Source organism: Pipistrellus kuhlii, unplaced genomic scaffold (genome assembly GCF_014108245.1).
Source record: "Pipistrellus kuhlii isolate mPipKuh1 unplaced genomic scaffold, mPipKuh1.p scaffold_m20_p_10, whole genome shotgun sequence".
Classification (NCBI taxonomy): Eukaryota; Metazoa; Chordata; class Mammalia; order Chiroptera; family Vespertilionidae; genus Pipistrellus; species Pipistrellus kuhlii.
The window spans coordinates 41,526,920-41,549,519 of NW_023425405.1; the positions used below are offsets into that span (position 1 = coordinate 41,526,920).

Sequence of the window (22,600 nt, forward strand, 5' to 3'; positions counted from 1 at the left end):
CATCCCTCTCATTTGGTTTGTCTCTCCTGAATGACATAATCTACATAAATTAAAACCTCAAGGTCATCCAAGTTAATTCCCCCTCCCCCTAAGAACCCAGGGCTTCCAGGCAGAGAAAAAATTGTCACCTTTTAACAGTGAATTGAGCAAGATGGCAAGAAGAGAAGTAGCCAGAAGCCTAGATTGGGTGGAGTTTTCTCAGCTACTCCAAGAGACCCTTCCTGAAGGTGTGCTCCTCAGACTCTCTCCAGCCTCCATCTGCCTGGGATGGATGCACAGATTCCCCAGGACTCTGGGGAAAACCCTTAGGAGCACCTCTGGCCAGAGAGCAGCAGCAACATCTGCCACAAACGGCTGCAGTGGCAGAACAGGAAGTTCTGGTCCTTCCAGCCACCCGGGATTCCCAACTTGACTCTTCCAGGAAGCACTTTCTTCACCCTTTCTCTTGCGAAATCTTGGGTTCCCCCCTCCCCTCCCTCCCTACTCTGCCTTCTTATACTGCGGGCAGCAAGAAGAGAATCCCAGCTGCAGCCCTGAGCTAGAGCTCTGCACAGCAGCTCCCTCCTTGCCTGGCCAGCTGTGCACCCAGCTGCCACCACCCTTGACCATAGCAGCTTGGAAGCACCCCTCCCGCAGGTGGGTCACCTTTCTGGCTCTTTGCCTTGTACCTTTCGCCAAAGGGCCTGCCTCCTTTATCTGTTTCAGCTAACCTTGAACCCCTGCTTTCTGGACCCCACTCTCCAAGCTCGCGGGTAAAGAATGGGAGCTGGCAAACTTCCCAGCACACCCCTGCATCTCTCCCAGGGAAAGGCCAGTCTGTTAAGCAATTCAGCAAGCTTCCAGATTCCTGGCTTTTCGTCACTTATCTCTACACTAGAGAGCAGAGAAGTCTGATTTCAATTCCTCTCATAGCTCACTTCTAGATAAGAGCAACCTCGTGGTGCTCATCAGAAGGGAGCCTGCAAGAATGTGGTTTTGGCAATCTCTGCCATCTCCGATCTGAGGTCACTTCTTGAACAAGAACTGAAATTGGTCCTGAGACTTGCAACCACTTCCACCTTTGATGGTGATTTAAATATCCTTCTATAGGTTAGCCACTGCTTTTCCAGAGAAACATTATTAGAAATGTAACTTATTGTGGAGAGGAAACAAAACCTTGTTTCTGTTTGTCCAGAGGCAGCAAGGAAGGAGTCCTTTTCCTCTGGATGGTAATTCGGGGACTTTCTTTAAAAGATGACTGGTCCAGGGGAAAGGGAATTGGGTGGAGAATTGGGAAACAGGTTGGAGAATTCTGTCCCTTGTTCTAACTAGAAACTCAGTCCCTCAGCCTCAGTGTTCACATATGTAAAGTAGAAGCCTATGGGACCAGAAGCTCCACCAAACCCAGCTCTCAGGTGAAAATGCACAACTAAAGATGCTTCTGCGTTGGGAATTTTTGACCACCTTGTTAATGTTATAGGTATGGCCAAATGATTACTCTCTTCATCATAAGGCAGGTTTCTTTCTTTCTTTTTATTTAAAAAAAAAATTTTTTTTTAGCAAGGATGAATCTTTTTATATATATATATATATTTTATTGATTTTTTTTTTTACAGAGAGGAAGAGAGGGTTAGAAACATCGATGAGAGAGAAATATCGATCAGCTGCCTCCTGCACACCCCTACTGGGGATATGCCCTGCAACCAAGATTCTAAAAGGAAATGATTTTTAAATAGCAGTTGACAAAAGACTCAAATGACATCTAAAGAGAACGAGGTGGTGAGGGTCATGAAATATTGAACTGTGATATATGAAGATGACTGCAGTGCTAGCTACTGGGGATATGCCCTTGACCGGAATTGAACCTGGGACCCTTGAGTCCGCAGGTCGATGCTCTATCCACTGAGCCAAACCGGTTAGGGCAGGTTTCATTTTTAATAGGGGAAAGACCCATTTACGGAGACAGTGTCTTCCCCTACAAGTAGCTTAGACTTCTACCACATTTATCATTCAGCGCATACCCTCATCTTTCGGAACCATTCTTCACCCCACTATGTGAGAATGCCCTAGTCCCTGGAAATGGCAGGCTCATAAATGTCACTCACATGAAAGAACTTTTTTTTCCTGATACAGTAGGGGTAATTTTATAAAATGGCACATTTATTTGAAGTAGTAACTTCTTTGAGATATGGCCTTTTGCAAAGCCCAAGTTCTTCAGAATGCTGTGATTTAGCGCGGTATTATTCTGCCTGCATGGCAAACACTGCCAGCCCATAAAACAGGATGAGGCACTCCCTATGTGTCAAGCTGCGATGTTTGAAAGTAAATGGTACATGTGTAGAGAAAAATTGAGGAACGGCATTTGCTTCATTTGGCATTGGTTATGGGTCTGCTGAATGACATTCACATGGCAACTCGAGGTTCAGAAATCAGCAGAGACGAAGCCTGACCCCTGGCTTAAGGACAATCTTCAGGCTTCTGCCTTGCACAAGTTTGCTAACTGTTGTTAGAAGTAACCAAATAACATGTTTTATGAGCCTGTTAGATAATAAGCGGGAAACCCTGGGCCTTGAGCCTTGTTATGAAGAGTTTTAAGAAAAAGGGATTCATTTGTCATAGATTTCAAACTGGAAGAAACCCTGAGCAGTCACTCCATTTCCCTGCCTCCTGAAGAACCATCCCTGTAATGCTCTACCATGGTTAATGGCGGTATTAAAGGATATAGATTCTCCTTTTAAAGTATCCCCAGTAGCTAGCACTGCAGTCATCTTCATATATCACAGTTCAATATTTCATGACCCTCACCACCTTGTTCTCTTTAGATGTCATTTGAGTCTTTTGTCAACTGCTATCTAAAAATCATTTCCTTTTAGAATCTTAAGACTAATAAGCTTGTGACATGCGTGTTGTCCGCTGAGGAGGAGGTGGTTTGTTAAGTGTTTGTATCCACACTTACCTTTAATTCTGACTGTAAAACTCCAGAACAATAAGGCTTTCTGGGTGGGATTGTATTTCTTGAAGTTATAGGTAGGCCAGAGGGAGTAATAATCAAATTTACAAACTCAAGACCTCTGAAGCCACCTGCTTGAATGCTCTTTGTATATCCAATGAGAACGGGTCATTAGTTAATTACAAAGACTTCCTGAGCAGTTCCATGTGATGTGCTAAACATACTCAAAATATTCTGAGTGACATGTAGGTCATTTTCAAAATGATTTGAATTTATAGTTGTTATTTATTTTATTTTGAGAAGAAGTCAGTCCTGGAAGGAATAAAATTAAGTAAATAACTAATAAAGGATAATTAATGCTTAAAATAATGCATGATAAGAAAACATACTTGGCCTATATATATAAACAATTTGTTCTTCCAAATCATTAAGACTAAAAAGAACAAAGAATGTTTGCACCATTTGAAAATCGCATTTACAAATATAGCACTGCAGAAAGAATGCAATAGTTTACTAAAAGGAGTATTTCAACTCTAACAAGGCAGGGCACTGACATCCTAATCTCAATGCTTCCCCACAAAGTTCCAGAAGAGTTTATTCAACTCTGTGTGGAGTGGTCTTGCCATTTGTACTTTGACATTCAAGAATTTCTGAAAAGTTTGAAGAGAAATATGTGTATTTCAAATGTAGAGGGCATGCCCAGTCCTAATGACAGGAGGAAATAAAGTTCACAGGTTTGAAAAGTTAGGACTACCATTCTGATTTAATAGAACTGTATAGCACACCTCTTCGAAGGTTATTAGAACACATACTGGATAGTCTCTTCTGCCTCAGCTCCAAAGATTGTAGGGGTTCCAATCCCGAGTAGCACGGGACAGGAGAGGGCAATTAGCCATGGGCAATGATTAGGCATGTTTTATCTACACCTGCTCATTTCACAGCGGGTGGAGACAGCGTTGAGCCAAGTTAAACAGAGGCTGAAGTCGCTTTGCACAGATGTTGGTAAACTGTCTTGTTCCAGGCAGATTAGTGCCCCTTCTCTGGAATCCATGCTACACATTCCCCTGCTCGGTGCCTTGCACATTGTATTATCACAATCTGACTATGTTTCCACATCCTCCCCAAGACCGGAGCCCCTTGAGGACCAAAAGGGTCTCAGTGATCACTTCATCCCTGACACAGCACAGTGCCTGGCACAGAGAGGCAGGCTGTCCAATAAACCAGTCGATGACATGAAATCCTACTAAGATATTATTGGTAACACTGATTTTTAGGTTGGGAAGATGCTGATCCTTATGGGCGTAGTAGCTTATGAGCATGGCTGTCCCCTGTACTGGACCAGTTAATACTGTCAAGTACCCAGATTTTACTACTACCTGCCTTTTGGGAGAAGTATGGGATGGCTTTGCACTGTGCAGTACAGATAAAGTAAATAGTGGAAATTATTGTAATTTTTTTTTTTAAAAAGGAGAGTGTAGGAATCTTAGTGTTTCTTCTACTTAACCTTAATTTTATTAACCCTATTATGCTGCTATACTGGGTAAGTTTCATAATAAATTTGTAACTATAATACTTTGGAGTCTAATTCATTTTAAAGAGTAATTCATTTTCAAGAGTTACATAATACAATTAAGGCATTTAACTGAGGTCATAAAAATTAGAATATTGAATTTCTAAAGATTTTAATTAGTTTAGCTTAAGTAAAAATTTTAGCTCTTCTGCAATACCTCAAGGCATGTCATAAGCTATAAAGCCTATTGAACAGCTCAAAAGAACTAAGTAATGTCGAATCATTCTGATAAAAAAAATTATTATGCTTCTAGTTATTTCTTCTCCAATACTAAAGCATTTTAGTACCCAAATACTAAAGTGATTTTTTTTTTTTATCCAATTCAATTGCCCTGATATAAGTGGTAATGGAAGGAGGTCAAGGAGAAAGCAATTAGGAGGTTGGTAAATGGTTCATTGTGGTTTATAATGAAATTGTGCCATTAGTTGGTTGTCCTAGACTGGAATCCCAAATTGTGAAGTTTCTGTCTTCTTCTTTCCTTTTTTTTTTTTTTTTTTTTTTTTTTTTTTTTTGAGGCATCTGTGACAAATTGGAAGATGCATGTTTGGGGATGCAAAGGTCCCTGTAAGTATCTTCCTGGGGAAACCGAGAGTCCATGTATGGAGTGGAGAGGACCTGGGAACATTTGTTGGAGTAGGAGAGCCACATGAATTCTGTTTTGGTTAAAAATCTAGGATCTTCTGAGAAAGGAGTCCTCTACGGAAAGAGATTTAGGCCTGATGCACAGAATCAGGATTGGAAAAAATGAATCATCCGGTCAGTCCAATTATTTTCCCATTTCCTTGGGCACATGCCCGAGTCTTGGGAAGAAAGGGATGAGAGCTAGAGAGGGAGAGAATCTGTGGTGTGCTGGACAACAGCTCTCTAAGGATGGGGTGGGGGGTTGGGGGTGGGGTCTTGATTTGTAGCCTTTGCTGATTTCTCTGGTGTGAAAACTTGCCTCATGGTTGATTGCAAGCTTTCAACCACACCACTGAAAGAGCAGAGATACAACCCAGGAATTGAAAGTGCTTTCTTAAAAAACATTTCTCACCCAGCACAGCGCTCAGGCTTGTTTATCAGAGTATAGCACAGAACAGGGAAGAAGTTTCAAGAGCTTCTCTCTTGAGATAAATGGAGCAGCTTCAGGGCCAGGCCTCATCCCTCTGGGCAAGCTGACTTTGCAAACGTGAAAGGCACTATGGCCAATGAGTCCTGGCATCTGGAAGCCAGATTAAAAATGGAAGAAAATGATATCCAAAAGAAGATGAAGGAAACTACCTATATTATTATAGTAAAAATGTATGAGCTATCCCTGGAGATTTCTAAAAAGGGTAAAGAGATACTCTAAAGCAGCATGGGGTTCTCCCATCACCCGGGTTCAAAGGGGGGATCAGATCTGCAGCAAAACTGCTATACCCCAAACTGATTGGGCAGTTATCAAATATTGAGGTGATTTCTAGTGGCCTCAATGTAAAATAAAGGACTATTCTTAGGAAATTAATTTAAACAAAGTTAATTCACAGTTGAAATGATGTAGTCACTTTCTAAATATATCTGACTACAATAGTCCTAGAATTTACACTAAATATTAAGTGGGTTGTTGTAAACACCAGATTATCCAATAAGCCACACTCATGTGAATTGTACAAGCCAAAAGCTACTCAATCAGTGGGAGGTGTTTTTCTGAAGGTGACAACCCAGGGCCAGGGCCTGGACCTGGGGCTGAATCTTTAGGAAACCAAAGATTTGTAAGAAGTGTTCAGAAATTAGAATGTAAATGGAGTTCAAGGTACATAAACTGAGACATGACTGAATCCCTGACCTTGTTGTCATGAGCCGGGCTTTAATCAAATGAAATAAGCAGCCTAGACAGTGGATAATGAACTTACCTGCTGAAATTCTTGGCCAGGGAATCAGAAAACAACCTTCATTTAGCTTGACAGATGCAGCGGAGATCTAAATGTGAAAACATATGTTAATGAGATTTATAATTGAACTAGAATTTCATCAAAGAACTTAAATTAAAAATATTTTTTGCCGGACCGGTGTGGCTCAGAGATTGAGTGTAGACCCATGAACCAGAAGGTCACAGTTTGATTCCTGGTTAGGGCACATGCCAAGATTGCAGGCTGGATCCCCAGTAGGGGTTGTGCAGTAGGCAGCCAATCAATGATTCTTTCTCACCATTGATGTTTCCACCTCTCTGTTTAAAAAATATATATGTACACATACATATTCAAAATATTTTTTCCTAAAGTGCAAGTAAAATAGATAATATAGATATGTATTACCTTGCTCCCCTGGTAATTCATTGGGTGATAGTGAAATGTCACTAACAGAATCATTTTAGTTGCAGCACAGTCCTAGCTAGTTTCTATGATTAGCAATTCCCGTAGAAGCATATACCCCCACAGAACGTTAATGTAAAGGTTATATTTAGTTATGTCCCTTGACTTGATCAAACTGTGTAAGATATTATTTCCTTTTGTGTCATTCTAGTGGGTAGCATAAAAACTAATCAACAGCCAATTAATTTGATATGAGGCATAACATTTTCTTACAAAACATCTAAAATAATCAGTTTTTCAGCAACAAACCTGCAGTGGCTTCTTTAGTTAGATTAAGAGCTTTAAATGATATATTTCTGTTACCTAGGGCTATTATTAACAGAGCTACTTCTAACTACATATAAACTGAAGATTAAACCAACCAAAAAAGAAAGAAAAATAATTCGTAGATGGGGAGGGAGGCACAGTAATTTTTTTAATAAACTGTAATCAATGGTCTTTTTAAAAGTCTTTTGACTTTGCTTCAGTAATGTACACTATCAGTAAAACAGTATATGCTTAAATGTGAACATGTTCACTTCCCTTATGTATTTAGTGAGCCTTGATCTCACTAGATACATAAACTGCTCAATGAGTAAATTGGATGGGTTTTTGTATTGTGGGGTTGTTTTGTTTTGTTTTTTTTTGCTTTCCAGTTGTCCCTGAGATATATCAAAACAAAAGCTCTGAATAACAAGAAGGCTGGCATAGCGGCAGAACTCCCTCCTGCCCTGTGTCTCCTGATGAAAACAGTATTTGATTGATGGGCTCTTCAGCTCATCATAAATATATTGTCAAGTTATGTTAGGTTTTCAGGTTGAAATTCAAAAAGAACCATAAAACAGAAGGAAGGACTAAAAATAAACAAACAGAAAAACCTGTTTAGAGGCATCAAATTAGAATGAAAACTCCTGTCACATCGTACAGAGTTTAGAGGCGCTATTTCTCTTCTAACTTTGGAAGCTGTCCAAAGGAGATACTGTTCGAGGAATTCAAAATCTTATAGGAACAATCATTTCAGAATTCAAACCTGATTTTTTTTTAAATGGAGAAAGAGTCAGACTGTCTTTAATAAAGGTTTCATCCAAATGATAAACAAGATACTGTATGGCACTATGTGAGAGTGGTTCTTAAGAACTGATGTCCTTTTGTGGGTGGATTTAATCAAACTAACTTTGTGGCTCGTGGAAGACAATTGTTTTTTGTTTTTTTCCCCTAAATTTTTTTTTAAATATATTTTTTTTATTGATTTCAGAGAAGAAGGGAGAGGGAGAGAGAAATAGAAACATCAATAATGAGAGAGAATCATTGAGCAGCTAGCTGCCTCCTGCAGGCCCCACACTGGTATGGAGCCCACAACCCAGGCATATGCCCTGACCAGGAATCGAACTGGGACCTCCTGGTTCATAGTTCCATGCTCAACCACTGAGCCATGTTGGTTGGGCTGGAAAACAACTCTTTAAGGTTTCCTTGAGAGAGTTACAAAGCAAAGCATACCTGCAGTCTGACGTCTTACCTTGAGCCTGGCTCCCTTGACTCTCTTCTTAGGAGGTCTGCACACCATCCTTGCCTCTGGTTTTCATAAAAACAAGATTCTAGACTCTCAGATCTGGTCAACGATTACTTAGGGGAAAAACTGTAAAGCAAGTAAAATGTTTCTGCACCCCTTAATAAGCTCAACACCCTGACTTTTTTCCTCCCACCATTAAACTTCAAAACAGCTATCATTCTTTGTGTTCATTCCTGGTGGTTCTTAGCCCTGGGTGCTCCTTAGAATGGGTTGTTTGTTTCAATGTCTGAGTTCTCCTTTAGATCAGTTAACTCAAAATGCCAGCAGATGATCCCCTAGCACTTAATAGCTGCCCAGCTGATTTTAATGTGTGACCAGGGAAGAGGACCACTGAAAACTAACAGGCAATGTTTGCAGGCTTAGCTCTACAGTAAAATCATCTAGGGAAAAGTTTCAAAAAAAAATTTCTAACATTATCTATTTATTTTTCTATCACCATTTATGCATTCTTCCACCTCCCACCACCCCTTCACAATCAGTTAAAAAACAACAGCAAGAGACCATGCTCTATTCAATTAATTCTGACTCCAAAAGTCTACTCATCATATTTTGCAAAAGCTCTCACGTGATTCTAATGTGTACAGGGTTGAGAACCACTGGGTTCTGTTGTAATCCTTTGCAGAAATATTTGCACTTGTTAAGCCTTAGTGATTATCAGAAGTTGCTTTGGTGAAGAAAGGAAGGATTGGAAGGAGTGCCTGTCTGTACCACCATTTCCCTTCTCCTTAGATTCCTCTCCAAAGCAAACTCTGTAGGGGGTCTGTCTTTGTTTACTTACGATTATATTATGACCTTGGCACCCTATTTCTATTACTCCATAGTGTGTGTCTTGTGATGTGGATAGTTTTGTCTTTACAGTTGTTTTTAGGATTACCTCCAAACCCTTTTTATGTGAAACATTTTTTGCATTTTCAGTTTGTATATATATTATCTATGTAAAATTGAGTGAACTTAAAAACAAATAAGACTTCTAATAATATATGTAATTAAGATCTTTACATAAAAGAATTTACCTTGATTTGTATTTTCTGTGGATTTCTCAGAATAAAAAATGTAGGAGGAAGTCATGAAAACTAATGATTGCTCTCAGGTCTATCTGCACCAGAGAGAGGAAGGTTTTTCTTTTCTCTTCTAAATACTGCATTTATATATTTTCTTTTTCATTCAATACAAATCCTAGGGGAAACAAATGGTCCATCTCCCCACAGGGCAAGAAAGGGCCTCCTTTTAGAAGGGGCACCGGTGGGTTGTTGAACCCTGTTCTTCTTTCTAAAGGAATGGGATGTAGGTCTATTCTAGGCTGGGGAGGGGAAAGGAGCCATGTTTGTCCCTGACTGCTGATACACAGGACTTTAAAATTTTATTTTGATATATCCTCCAAATGCGGTCTATGTGTATCCATGAATACACAGCTAGGATCAAAATCATGCAACTTTAATTTTGTATCCATTTATCAGATGTTTGTACATGGCCATTATGCTTTAGTATAAATTAATTTTTTTAAATAGCCTGGGATTATCTCCTAAACAAAATGAATAGGTTACATTGCATTTTTAATACATTAAAAAGCATTATTTGTTAACTATAAGCATCATATGAGTATCCTAAAACTTATATTGAAAGGCAAAGTAGCTAGAATATTGAAAATAAATAAAAAAATAAAGTGGAAATAATTAGTTTACCCAAATTTAAGACTCACTATATAAGTGCATTCAGAGGCAAGGGGAGACTTATAGATCTATGGAACAGAATAGAGAATCCAGAAACAGACTAACACATGTGCAGACTACTGATTCTTACAAGGTGAAAAGAAATTCAATGAAATCAAGATGATCTCTTTAACAAATGATAGGGAAGTAATCAGATATTTATGTGCAAAAAAAAAAAAAAAAAAGAACCTTGGCTTAAATATCACACTTTATACAAATATTAAATCAAAATGGATACTGGATTTAAATGTAAAATACTATAAAACCTTTAGGAGAAAATGTTGAGGACCTAAAGCTCAGTGAAGAAATCGTAGACATGATATCAAAAGCACAATCCACACACACACAAAAAGTACCACTAAATTGCATTAAAAAAAAAAACAAAAAAAACTTTTGCTCTGTGAATGACCCTGTTAAGATGATTAAAAAGCAAGCTACAGATTGAGGGGAAAAAATATTTGAAATCCCTATAGCTGACGAATGACTCATTTCCAGTATACTGTACATAAAAAATTATACACACACTCAACAGTTGAAAAACAAACAATCCAATTAGAAAATGGCAGAAGACACAGAGGCTTTTTACCAAACAGAATGTGCAGGAGGCAAATGAGCGAATGAAGAGGTCCATGCCATGGACTGCTCTTCGGCAATAAACAAGGTCAGACTATCGATACAGGCACCCACGTGGATGAATCTCCGGGGCATTATGCTGTATAACATAAAGCCATTGGGGATGCTAACTAATCAAGGTCTGAGGACATAAAACAATTTAAAAGTTTATTTGGAATCTTAAAAGATTTGAATCCCTGAGACAGACTCAGGTGGCAGCCCAAGTTGCCCTCAAGGAGGGCATAATGAACCACAAGGAGGAGGTCAACCGCATGTGTGTCCACAGAGGGTTTGTTGCTCCAGGTTTGTGAGTCAGCCTGGAGCTGAATGTAGCAACAGGTTTAGCAATTTGGCAGCTCTGAGAACTGGGGCATCCTGTATGCACAGGCCCCACTTCCTTAATGCCTCCTGACTCTTATATAAAGGGAGTCTTAGTAATGCTCACTCCATTTTATTTTTGTCCATTCCTGAAGGATGCACAGGAACCTCTTGTATCACCTTTACAACTTTCTATGAGTGTGTAATTATTTCAGTTGAAAAGTTTTTTGGTTAATATCATTGATTTGTTAACTATAATATAAGCATTTAATATACTATGTAATTTCTCTAATCCTGTTTGGACATTCTGCTCCTGGAAGTAGCTTGTGATGTCTGTCTGACCCCTGGGAGGTAAGAGAAGTAAACACACCACACTGGCTCTAGCATCCTCATGGGATGCCAAGTTAAGAACATCTAAGAATGTTTCCTCAGGTTTCCAAAACCTGGGGTGGGATCTGAAAACAGGGAGATGATAGGCAAGACTCCTCATTACACGTGCACATACATGCCCGGTGCGCATTTCAGTGGCAGCTCTTACCATGCTTTCACAGTCCTCTTAGCCATTTTTGCATTTGCCACATTGGTTGCTAACCTCTAATCTCTACAAACATCCTTGTTTGATCAGATTACCTGTCTGGCCCACCTCTCAAGGAGCCTATTTCTATAGGAGATAAAACCAGTCCTGGTGATTTCCCAAACCAGGAGATATTGTTGTCGCATTTCCTGTTACCTAACAGGTTTATAAAGAGCTAAAGGAAAGAGAGGAGACCACTGTTATGTTTTAACTGTTTTTAACCCATCTTTTACTCAATAACTCTGCTGCCTCTTTGCCACCTTTCTTCTTTTCTTTATTCCATAATTCCATCCTACATCCAAGAGAAAAATAGGATTAGGAAGCTTTAAGTTTTGAAGCAAGAACCCTTACTACCTCCATAAATTCATGTTTACACCTGGGAGTTGTTTTGAGTTATAAATAGTCTGAAATGGGTGTAACTTCCTTCTTTATGTAGTATTTACTGTAAAATTATCTGTCTTGTGGTTTAGAGCATGCATACATCTCATTTTTACGTACTTCTATTGTTAGGGTATTTCCCCAAATACTTACTAACTTTTTATATGCAATTATTTCATCATCACAGTTATGGTAACCTTAGGTCAGGTCTTTTTTTTTCATAAGAAAGTAATCATAATATTGCATTTTCTTATGTTGATTAGCAAGAAGAACTGTGACAAAGGCTTGTGTGCAGATTATTAGGGAAGTGACTTCAGAAAGCAGGCATGAGGGCACAATGCAGGGAAGGTGGGAAAGACAGGAAGAAGATGTTACCTTGGCCATTGCTACAGATGAGTGATGCTCTGATCCAGTGGACTTTCTGGAGAGCCTTGTGAAATTGGTCAGAACTGTGTGCCAGAGAATGAAAAGGAAGTACTTGTCTATGGAGTCCTGGTCCGTGGGAGCCCCATGAGTTGTACATGTCTGAGTTATACCCAGGTAGAGGTGTCAGAGGGACTCGAGGACAAGAATCAAGATATATAAGATGTGGACCCCAAAGTGAGCTTCTTAGGCACTGGAAGCTGAGCAGCACTCAGTTACTGCCCAAGCACTGGAGATAGACCCCGGAAGATATGATATGGAGCTCAAGATGTAGCCAACATGATTATCAACCTAGGAGCTTCTATAACTTGATAGGAGTTAAGACCAATGGAATAACTATAGTTCCTTCTATTAAGTCAGCCAGTGATATTTTGCATCTCGTTACTGGTTTTGCACCTTCAATTTGCCCAGTGATGTCTCTGAAGGTTGAAGAGTGAAAATTAATTATAATGGTTGGAGTAACAGCCTATGTATGTTACATTGGGTTGCCAGGTTGCATTTTAAAATAGAAATATTAAAATTAAATGTGAAAGAATTATAAATGAGAGAAATTCACACTTGAGCTGTTTTTACATCAATGTTTTCATAAATCCATATGTTTTAAAGCCATTTCATGTGAGGTTTTATTTATGAAAAATAAGAGGACAGCATAAGCTTCTTAAGAATTATGGAATGCTATTTCAGATAAATTGTATGCATTTCCACTAAATACATTTATAGAAGCAAAAAATTAAACCTTAATTTACAAAATTTATATAAAGGTTATATTAATTAGATAACTACTATATTGACTCATTCAATAATTAATGGTTTATTAAGTAATTTATTAATAATAAATTTACTATTGTTGTAATGTTCTCCTGAATCTCACAAAGGATGCCTCAACCCAAAAGTCAAATTATGGAGTCATTTATTCAAAAGGTTACGAGGGGGCATAAGCACTCCAAATCTCACAACCCTGAAATGCTGGCCACATCTGGCTTATATAGGCAGAATATCACAAAGGTATCGATTACATCTTTGGGTTTGGAATGAGGAACCTGGTTTGCACAAAGCAGTTACAGAAGTGAAATTGAGCAAGTTAGTTATCTATAAAGATTAAGTATAGTTTTGGGTCTATGGATCACTGAATCAACAGAAACACATTATCTGGAACTACTGAGGCAATTTAGAATAATTGTGCTGTCCTGGTCTTGGGACCACCGAGTCAACCGGAACTCATTATCTGGAGCCACTGAGACAAGGTAGGATAATTGTGCTGTCCTGGTTTTCAGGTACAGAAGAATGTCCTTCAATAACCAATAAGATTACAATCAATGGGATATTCAAACCACCAACAATGGAATATTCAATCGATTGGGATAGCATACATAAGTTCAGAAAATCAAAGTAACTTTTTTATTGTTTTAGCAAGCAAATAAGTACAGAAGCCAAAACAGCAGTGTTAAAGTAAACTGCAGTTTCTATCTGAAATGACTGTTACAATACTTCACTTATGTCACTATATCTTAAAACGAATGCATCTGATCTTTCCAATGTCTCCAAGGTAGATAGATACATACTATCAATTTCTCATTTTAAAAATGACATTGGGACACAAAGAGTTTGAAGAATTTTCCCAACCAAGGTCTGATAAAAGGTGGAATAAAAAATATAAGACTGTGTAGTCCACATCTTCATTTTAAAAAAACTTCATTTTAAAAAAAGGTTATAATAAATGAATGTGGTTGCCAAATTATTTACAATAAAGTCCAGAATCACTCTCTCTTTGCAATGATTAAGATGATCCAAGTGAGAATATGTCAATATAGATATCATCCATCTCATTATAGAAGATAGGCAACTTGATCAAATCTGTATTTTATTTGCAAATTTTATTCCCAATATAAGAGATAGAAAATATATTAGGATAAACAAATAGAGTAGTGAGGGGACAGCCAGGCACACTACACTAGAACTTTAGGAACTCTGTTGAGTAAATATAATATCATTGCAAAACATATGCACAGTTTAAAACATCCACCAGTAAGTGTCTTGGTTTTTTTTTATTGCATCTCTTTATTCAATAGAAGTTTTTCATCAATAATTTTGTTAACAAGACATATTAGAACATACATATGATACTTAAAAAAAAAAACCACATACATATATTTTTATTGATTTGAGAGAGGAAAGGAGAGGGAAAGAGAGATAGAAACATCAATGATGCGAGAGAATCATTGATTGGCTACCTTCTGCATGCCTCACACTGGGGATTGAGCCCACAACCCGGGCACGTGCCCCGACCAGGAATCAAACCAAGACCTCCTGGTTCCTAGGTCGACACTCCATCACTGAGCCATGCTGGCTGGGCTACATGTGACAATTTTTACTCCTTCAAAATTTTGTGAGGAATTCATTAGACACTTAGAACAGCATCAGTCAACCACTGTTTCTTGGAGATAATTCTCATTAATTTTTCCATGCCCAGAGCATTCATATTTTGTTGGGTATTTGTTCTATTATCTTTCAGTCATGGAGAAAACGTCTACAGATACACTTCCTCTTACGACGATTCCCCCAGAAGAGCAAGAGACTGTGTGTATTTTTGGAACTGGAGACTTTGGAAGATCACTGGGTCTTAAAATGATCCAGTGTGGTTATTCCGTTGTCTTTGGAAGTCGAAACGCCAGGAAATCCAGCCTGCTGCCGAGTGGTGCAGAGGTCTTGGGCTATTCCGAAGCGGCCCAGAAATCTGACATCATAATCATAGCAATCCACAGGGAACATTACGATCTTCTCACGACACTGACTGAGGTTCTCCGTGGGAAAATATTGGTCGATGTCAGCAACAACCTCAAAATCCATCAGTACCCAGAATCCAATGCAGAGTACCTTGCCCAGCTGGTGCCGGGAGCCCACATAGTGAAAGCATTTAACACCATCTCAGCGTGGGCTCTCCAGTCAGGAGCACTGGACGCAAGTCGGCAGGTAAGATCAAATGGTGCATTTACTTTACACTCAATTCCTTTTTAAAAATATATATATTTCTTTATTGATTGCAGAGAGGAAGGAAAAGGGAGAGATAGAAACATCAATGATGGGAGAGAATCATTGACCGGCTGCCTCCTGCACGCCCCCTACTGGGGATAGAGCCCACAACCCAGGCATGTGCTCTTGGCCGGAATTGAACTTGGGACCCTTCAATCCGCAAGCCAACGCTCTATCTACTGAGCCAAACTGGCTAGGGCTACACTCAATTTCTTATGTGCGCTTACCTCAAAGTAAAATGCCTACTGAATGTTTCACTCTACTAATAGGTGCCATGAATTGCTTTCTTGGGATGGAGCAAGTACGGGAGTTAATCGTGATTCATTTTCCACTGACTGCAAAGCTTCTGATTTGATAGAACCCAGTAGTGTCGGTCTCTGGAGGTCTCGTGTTAGTACTAGAAAATAACACACCTAAAATGGTTGATGGATATCCTTTGCACTCCCATTACCTTGTATGAAACTACTTCCATTTATTTACTGAGATTAGCGGGAATCCATAAATGATGCGGCACCCACAAATACAGAAGAAACATCAAACTGTTCACACTGAGGAAAATAGAGGCTTGTCCTATCAGCGTGATGTGCCTAAAAAAATCACTCTCAACTTGAAACCCTGGTACTTAACTACCCGACCCACATGTGCATGTTTAAAACTTCATCTTATTAAATATGTTAATTCAGCATCCTTGTTTGAAAAGCAGTTCCCTACTATACGTCCTGTTCTAAGCAGTATTTAGATAGACTTTCCAAAATAATTATTAAAGAATACACACCAAAATAATCATTTTTCGCCAAGGTGTTCGTCTGCGGAAATGACAGCAAAGCCAAGCAAAGAGTGATGGATATAGTGCGTGCCCTTGGGCTGACTCCGTTGGACCAAGGATCTCTCTTGGCAGCCAGTGAAATTGAAGACTACCCCCTGCAGCTGTTTCCCATGTGGAAGTTCCCCTTCTACTTCTCTGCCATCCTGTGTATCTTCTTGTTTGTCTACTGTATTATCAGAGACGTAATCTACCCTTATGTGAATGAAAAGAAGGATCAGACATTTCGCATCGCTATTTCCATCCCAAACCGTGTCTTTCCCATAGCGGCCCTGACGCTGCTCGCTGTGGTTTACCTCCCCGGCGTCATTGCTGCCATTCTGCAGCTCTACCGGGGAACAAAATACCGGCGGTTCCCAAATTGGCTTGACCACTGGATGCTCTGCAGAAAGCAGCTTGGCTTGATAGCACTGGGATTTGCCTTCCTTCACGTCATCTACACACTGTTGATTCCTATCCGTTACTATGTACGATGGAGGCTGGGAAACTTTACTGCTACCCAGGTAAATCCCCACTCATTCGTGCTCTCCTATTTCTTCAATCAAAGAGGGATCTTGCTACATGATAATCCATTTTACTGTTATAGAAAATCCGTCTTCTAAGCGTATTTATTTTTTAAAGTAACTAGAATTAGACACCTCATGTCTGTTTTTCGTTTTTGTTTTTGAGTGGATCCAGTTGACATCTCATACAACCATTGAGAAGGTGAGATGGATTCCCAGGTTTCTTGGGTCTAGCTCTGTATTCCCAGGATTGACTGGGATCCTGATAAACTGACAGATTTGAGGTCTCAAAAAACCTAATGACACCTCCTTACATTCCTTTGGGGTACATTCAATAAATGTAAAGCACTTCATTTTCAAGCTTCTGTTTTTATGCATGCTACCTCTTTTAGGAAGTCAAAAACAACCATCTAATTGAGAAGGGGGCCATTTGAACTTGTGGCACAAAAATGTAAACAAATTTACAAAAGAGTGTTTATAACTGTACTAATGCTGTGACTGCCTCAACTGCTTAGTTTTCTAAGCAAATGGCAAATACTGTTTTCTACATAGCCAAAAAAAAAAAAAAAAAAAAAATTCAAAGAGAATCAGCTCAGGGAGTCTTAAAAGCAGTCCCAGAGGAAATGCTACACATCAGCTCCAGTTAGGAAGTCATTGGTTTCAACCAATCGTACCCTCATAGTTTATTAGTCAATAACTCATTTATGTTGCTTCTGTGGGTTTCTCAACATTACTTCCCTTACAAATACATGTGAGGTTCTTGGGGGAGAATCACATTAAAGTGGCCTGATTTCTCTCAATTTTCATGGGACAGACTTGATGCTAGATTACAATATAATCAACTTGAAAGAACCCAAACTTTCCGTGTATAAATGATAAGTATATAGAACAGAAAAACAGAACTTTGCTGTAATTAGGTGAGAACATCCAGTTTTGCTTGGGAAACAAGAAACTATATGATAAAAAAAAAAGGTTTAAGTAAATGTTTGCTTTGTTTTAGTATGTATAGGGTCAATTAAAACTCCCTATACTACTCCTGGAGTCAACGATTATAATTAAGTCCCAGCAGAACCAATTACTTTTTCTATCACAAATATAATGTCTAAGTGTATTTTTCTCTACAATTATTTTCAAATGACTATTAAGAAATGTCATCTAATTTGCCTTGAGCAAATAAGCCATGCAGAGTTGTTTTCAGTCCCCTTGAAAGTTTGGATAGTTTATTAAAACATGTAATTTTTAAACATTGCTTGTAATTTTTCTTAGGCAATATCCAAGAAAGAAAATCCATTTATTACCACCAGAGCCTGGCTTAGCGATTCATACCTGTCTTTGGGAGTCCTTGGATTTTTCTTCTTCGTCCTCTTGGGGATCACTTCCTTGCCCTCCGTTAGCAACATCGTCAACTGGAGAGAGTTCCGATTTGTCCAGGTAAGGACGTCCAATTTAACCTACTTTCATGGCAAAATGTGTCTGGCTTTACAAATATCCTCGTTTTTCTCTCACACCACGCACAAGTTTTCCTTTCGCTCCATCACTTCACCAGCAATCTCCTAAAAATAGTAACTGAAACAAGTTCAACTTAGAACAGGCTAAACACTGGTACCACAAAGGCAGATTCATAATGGTCTGATTCCTAGCAGGGCATCCCTTGCCCAGACTCCTGATTCCTCCAAGAGCCACAGGTGCAAGTATAGAGTGAAAGACAACCAACAACTATTATATTCTGTGCCAATGGATTTGGTGCAAGGGAAAGAGAAACCCAAAGACACCATTTCTCCTTCTGAAAATGAATCTTCGATTAGGGTCCCATTCATATATAAAGCAACATATTGAAATAAAGTGTAAAACCTTAGAAACACATCATGCTAGACTGTCATCATACCAGACTCAGTGCTGGGCTGTAACAGAAAAAAAAATCCTTGTTTTCCACATATCAACCACCAGACCCCTCATTAAAGGGGATTTTTAACTATTCTTACAAACCAGTGGTCCCCAAAGTGTGGTACCTGCACCCAGCAGCAGCAGCAGCAGTAACAGCAGGATCATCTGGAATCTTGTTAGGTACACAAATACCCAGGCCCTCCCACACCTAATGGATCAGAAACCTCTGGACGAAGGACCAGCAGTTTGTTTTAACAAGCCCTCCAGATAGTCTGGCGCATGCTCATTGTGAACCAGTGTAATGGAATAGACCATTCGTATGGACTTTAGGTTTGAATTTTATAGAACTATTCCAATTTCAAAAGTCTGATTTACTATGATAGTAACCAGGGACCAAATGCAGTCGACATGTTAACGCCTACATTCAAGACATTAAGACACACATTGAGCTTTAGTATGTAGGCCAAAACAGATCAAAGTAAAGTGTGCTATTGCTCTTTATTGTGATAGAATTGAGATAGTATGTGCATTTAGTCAGTAACATATACTGATGCAGTACTTGTTGAGGCCATACTGTGTCTTATTCATCTCTGAGCTTCAGAAATGGTGACCAAGGGAATAGGTGCCCATTGAGCAAGAAGGCAAGGCAGCTTGTTCATTCTAACTCAGAAGAGTTTGCTCCTGGGAGACTTTCCCATCCAGCCAGGTTAAGATGAACCACCTTGTCATTTGTAAGCACAATATTTTTTCATCCAGAAGAAGGATTAGTGCTTTCCTCAGAGTTTTGCACAGTGTTCTAAATATGAAAGATTTCAAATGTCTGTGGTTGTTGACAATATTCTTCATTGGCTTCCAAGATTTTGCTGTAAAACGCAAATAGTGTTAATGTACATATTTTTGTTTCTTGTTTTTATAGTCCAAACTGGGTTATTTGACCCTGATCTTGTGCACAGCTCACACCCTGATATATGGCGGAGACCGATTCCTCCGTCCTTCCAGTCTCAGGTGGTATCTTCCTTCGGCTTACATACTAGCACTCATCATTCCTTGCACCGTGCTTGTGATCAAGTTTATCCTCGTCCTGCCGTGTGTAGACAAGACCCTCACACGGATCCGCCAGGGATGGGAAAGGAACTCAAAAGTCTCTAAATCAGCACTGAATGGACAAACAGACATTTAAAGCGACGTTCCGTTCACCCAGAGTTCCGAACTGTATGTTTATAGAAAAATAATGGACTCAGTCAAGAAAGCATTTTTTTCTCCCGCTGTGGCCTGAAGTTTGTGAACAGGAAAGGAAATGTTGCCTGGCTTTAAGAAATGGAGGGATTGGAAGAGAACAACCTTTTACCTCCGGTTAGTGATGGATTCGTGTAGGTCCTGCCTGTCCCAGAGGCAGTCTGGCTGAGATCCAGATTAGCCTTGTGGCTTCACACTCATGGTTGTGGACACCATGCAGAATCTGGTTAATGTCTTGCAAACTCCAGGGGAAGTACATGCACTTTTCTGTTCAAGGGCTGAGAGGAGTGACAGAGAAGACAGGAAAACGGTGGTCACTGATAAAGGCTTTATTTGGTACGTCTGAAGAAGAGGGCCAACGAAGTAAAAGGAATTCTTTTTTTTGTCTTTCGGACATGAAGGTGATTATAAATATCGCCATAGTGAATTCTGTAGTCAAATGTACTCTTTGGTTTTGCTCTTACCAATATGATTGTGAACAGTGGGAAACTATTTCACAACACAACAAAAATACCACAATTGATTGGAAGTATGGGTCAGATATACGCAAATATAGACAGTTGTTCAAAGATCCCTCCTCTACAAGGAATAGGTATAAGAAAGATTGAGTTAAAATAGAAGAATTCTGATTAAATAAACCAGAATTCCAGATAGCAAGCTAAATAAAAATTGTAAAGTTGCACTAGATTAGGTTTGGTTTTGTTCAAGTATTGTATGCTTTGTAAACAATATATTTCAAATATTATTCAGTATTAATCATCTATGAAATCAATTTCTAATATAAAAAAGAGCTTCTATAATTTCTCATATTTTAAGCAGTGAAATTAAGTGAATAGTGAAAGTGAAAGTGACTACACAGATGAAAGAATTATGGAAAGTCTTAGGGCAGAAAGGCATGAGCAGTAGTTGTTAAATGAGACTTGGTTCTTTCTCAGATCCTCACTGCAATGAAGGATGATTCCATCGAGAGCAGTGAGAACGATGGCAGGTGTTAGACTGGTGGGTCAGACCGGACCTGGGTTCAGCAACCTCAGTACCTGAGTCTGGTTAGGAAATAATTCGGAGCCAAGAGAAAATGTATTTAGAAGGTTACAGAGATAGCAGAAGTAATTAGTAGAATAGATGGGCTTAGGAAACAAGTTACAGAGGCAAGGGAAGGACCCCTGAAGCTTAGAAGTGAAGAAGGTGAAGTTGGTGGCACCTGAGGGGCAGAAGAGAAGGAGGGGAAGACATGGGGGTGCTCTGAGGAGGGGGAGGGAGAGCCCCTCGGTCCTTGCCCAAAGGGTTGTCAGGGTGGAGATTTTAGGGGAGGCCTCTGGCTGGAGAAGATCTCAAAAAGACATTCAGCAGTTTTCCAGCTGTGTCCTTTCAGGGTCTAGGTCTCCACTGGTTGATTGGTCGCTGCTGCCAGGGCAGGGGCTCATTACCCAATGCAGCCGGTCCTGAGGCCAGCCATGGGGTTGCTAGTCTGATTTGCTGCATTTTTGTGCCTACAGCTAAAATACAGCTGAGGCCCAGTGTTATCTCCAGGCAGGAAAGGCCAGGGGGTCCAAATTGCACAATCAGTGATGTGCCAGGGCAGGAAAGGTCACCATCGGGGCTTTCCCCTCAAATGACCTCCAGGACCATCGTCCTTGCTCTGCTCATGTCTGTCTAATTGCCTACAATTCTGTTTTCTGTGCTGACACTTCCACTTCCAAGATGACCTTCACCAGGATTACCTTCCTGGCTCATACATGAACCTAGAAAGAGCCTCAGGCACGATCATCCCACATACTGAAATAACCAAAAGGCTTTGGTTGGACATTTTTCACCTGCTCTATCATAACCATTTATTTTTCTCATTTCACTTGTTGTTGTTTTTTTAATCCTCACTCAACGACATGCTTACAGAGAGGAGAGAGAAAGGGGGAGAGAAAGAAACATTGATCTGTTGCCTTCTGCGCCTGCCCCCAAGGGGGATTGAAACCCAGGCATGTGCCCTGACCAGGAATCGAACTGGCAACTTTTGATGCACAGAATGGCGCTCACCCAACTGAGCTATTCTGGACAGACTCTTTTTTTAACTTTCATTATCATATACTCTACATGATAATATACAAAATAATTAAAATGTATTAAAATATCACCCATAATCCAGGATTTTTTTTTCTATAAAACTTTTTTTAAATAGTTCTACTTATACTGAATACTCAACTTTACATCCTTTTTCACTTAATGTATTAGTGGCTTTGTTCTCTTAGTTACATGGTACATGTATTTTAATTTATAGCTGCATACTATTATATCAAGTCGGCATTTATTAACCACTGCTCCAATTAAGAATGCAAGGTTATATTCATTCTTTACTAAAACAAATGACATTTCAGAGACTATCTTAGCACTTACAACTTTTTTCCATATTTCAAATTACTTCTTCAGAATACTCGCCAAGAATTGGGATTACAAAACTTTAAGAACTTTTAGTAACATTTGATATATATTGCCAAATTGTTTCTGAAGTGACCTTGTCAGCATCATTGGTATTGGCAAGGGGTGTTGGTTTCATCATTCCTTTATGGGTTTTGCATTTTATCTCAATTTGTGTTCACTGAGAAGATACACAAAGCATATGACCATTGATTTATCCTTGATCCGCCCAGGATACAAGAAGCCAGAAGACTGAGAGCAGAGCTGTGTGTGAGGTGCCCACCCGAGAGAATCAGTGGGAAAATGTCCCTACTCATCCCCTC

At 39.4% G+C, this 22,600-nt stretch overlaps 1 protein-coding gene and 1 long non-coding RNA gene across 2 annotated transcripts; one reads left to right on the forward strand and one right to left on the reverse strand.

Moving 5' to 3' along the window:
- Nucleotides 1-493: 493 nt before the first annotated feature.
- Nucleotides 494-21,613, forward strand: STEAP4 (STEAP4 metalloreductase). The gene is made up of 5 exons (XM_036429507.2): nt 494-636; nt 14,905-15,362; nt 16,221-16,748; nt 18,015-18,179; nt 19,549-21,613. Exons 2-5 carry the CDS (start codon nt 14,907-14,909, stop codon nt 19,810-19,812), a joined length of 1,413 nt encoding a protein of 470 aa, XP_036285400.1. The 5' UTR covers nt 494-636; nt 14,905-14,906; the 3' UTR covers nt 19,813-21,613.
- LOC118714331 lies at nt 21,356-21,907 on the reverse strand. The gene is made up of 2 exons (XR_004986548.2): nt 21,749-21,907; nt 21,356-21,717 (listed from the first exon to the last, which is right to left on the reverse strand). It is a non-coding gene; the product is annotated as an uncharacterized LOC118714331 (long non-coding RNA).
- Between the last annotated feature and the right edge of the window lie 693 nt (nt 21,908-22,600).

Excerpts from the sequence above, each read along its gene's own strand:
- STEAP4 (XM_036429507.2), top strand. The coding sequence starts at position 14,907 with ATGGAGAAAACGTCTACAGATACACTTCCTCTTACGACGATTCCCCCA. Across the intron at positions 16,749-18,014 it reads GAAACTTTACTGCTACCCAG|GCAATATCCAAGAAAGAAAA; the intron begins GTAAATCCCCAC and ends AATTTTTCTTAG. Across the intron at positions 18,180-19,548 it reads GAGAGTTCCGATTTGTCCAG|TCCAAACTGGGTTATTTGAC; the intron begins GTAAGGACGTCC and ends TTGTTTTTATAG.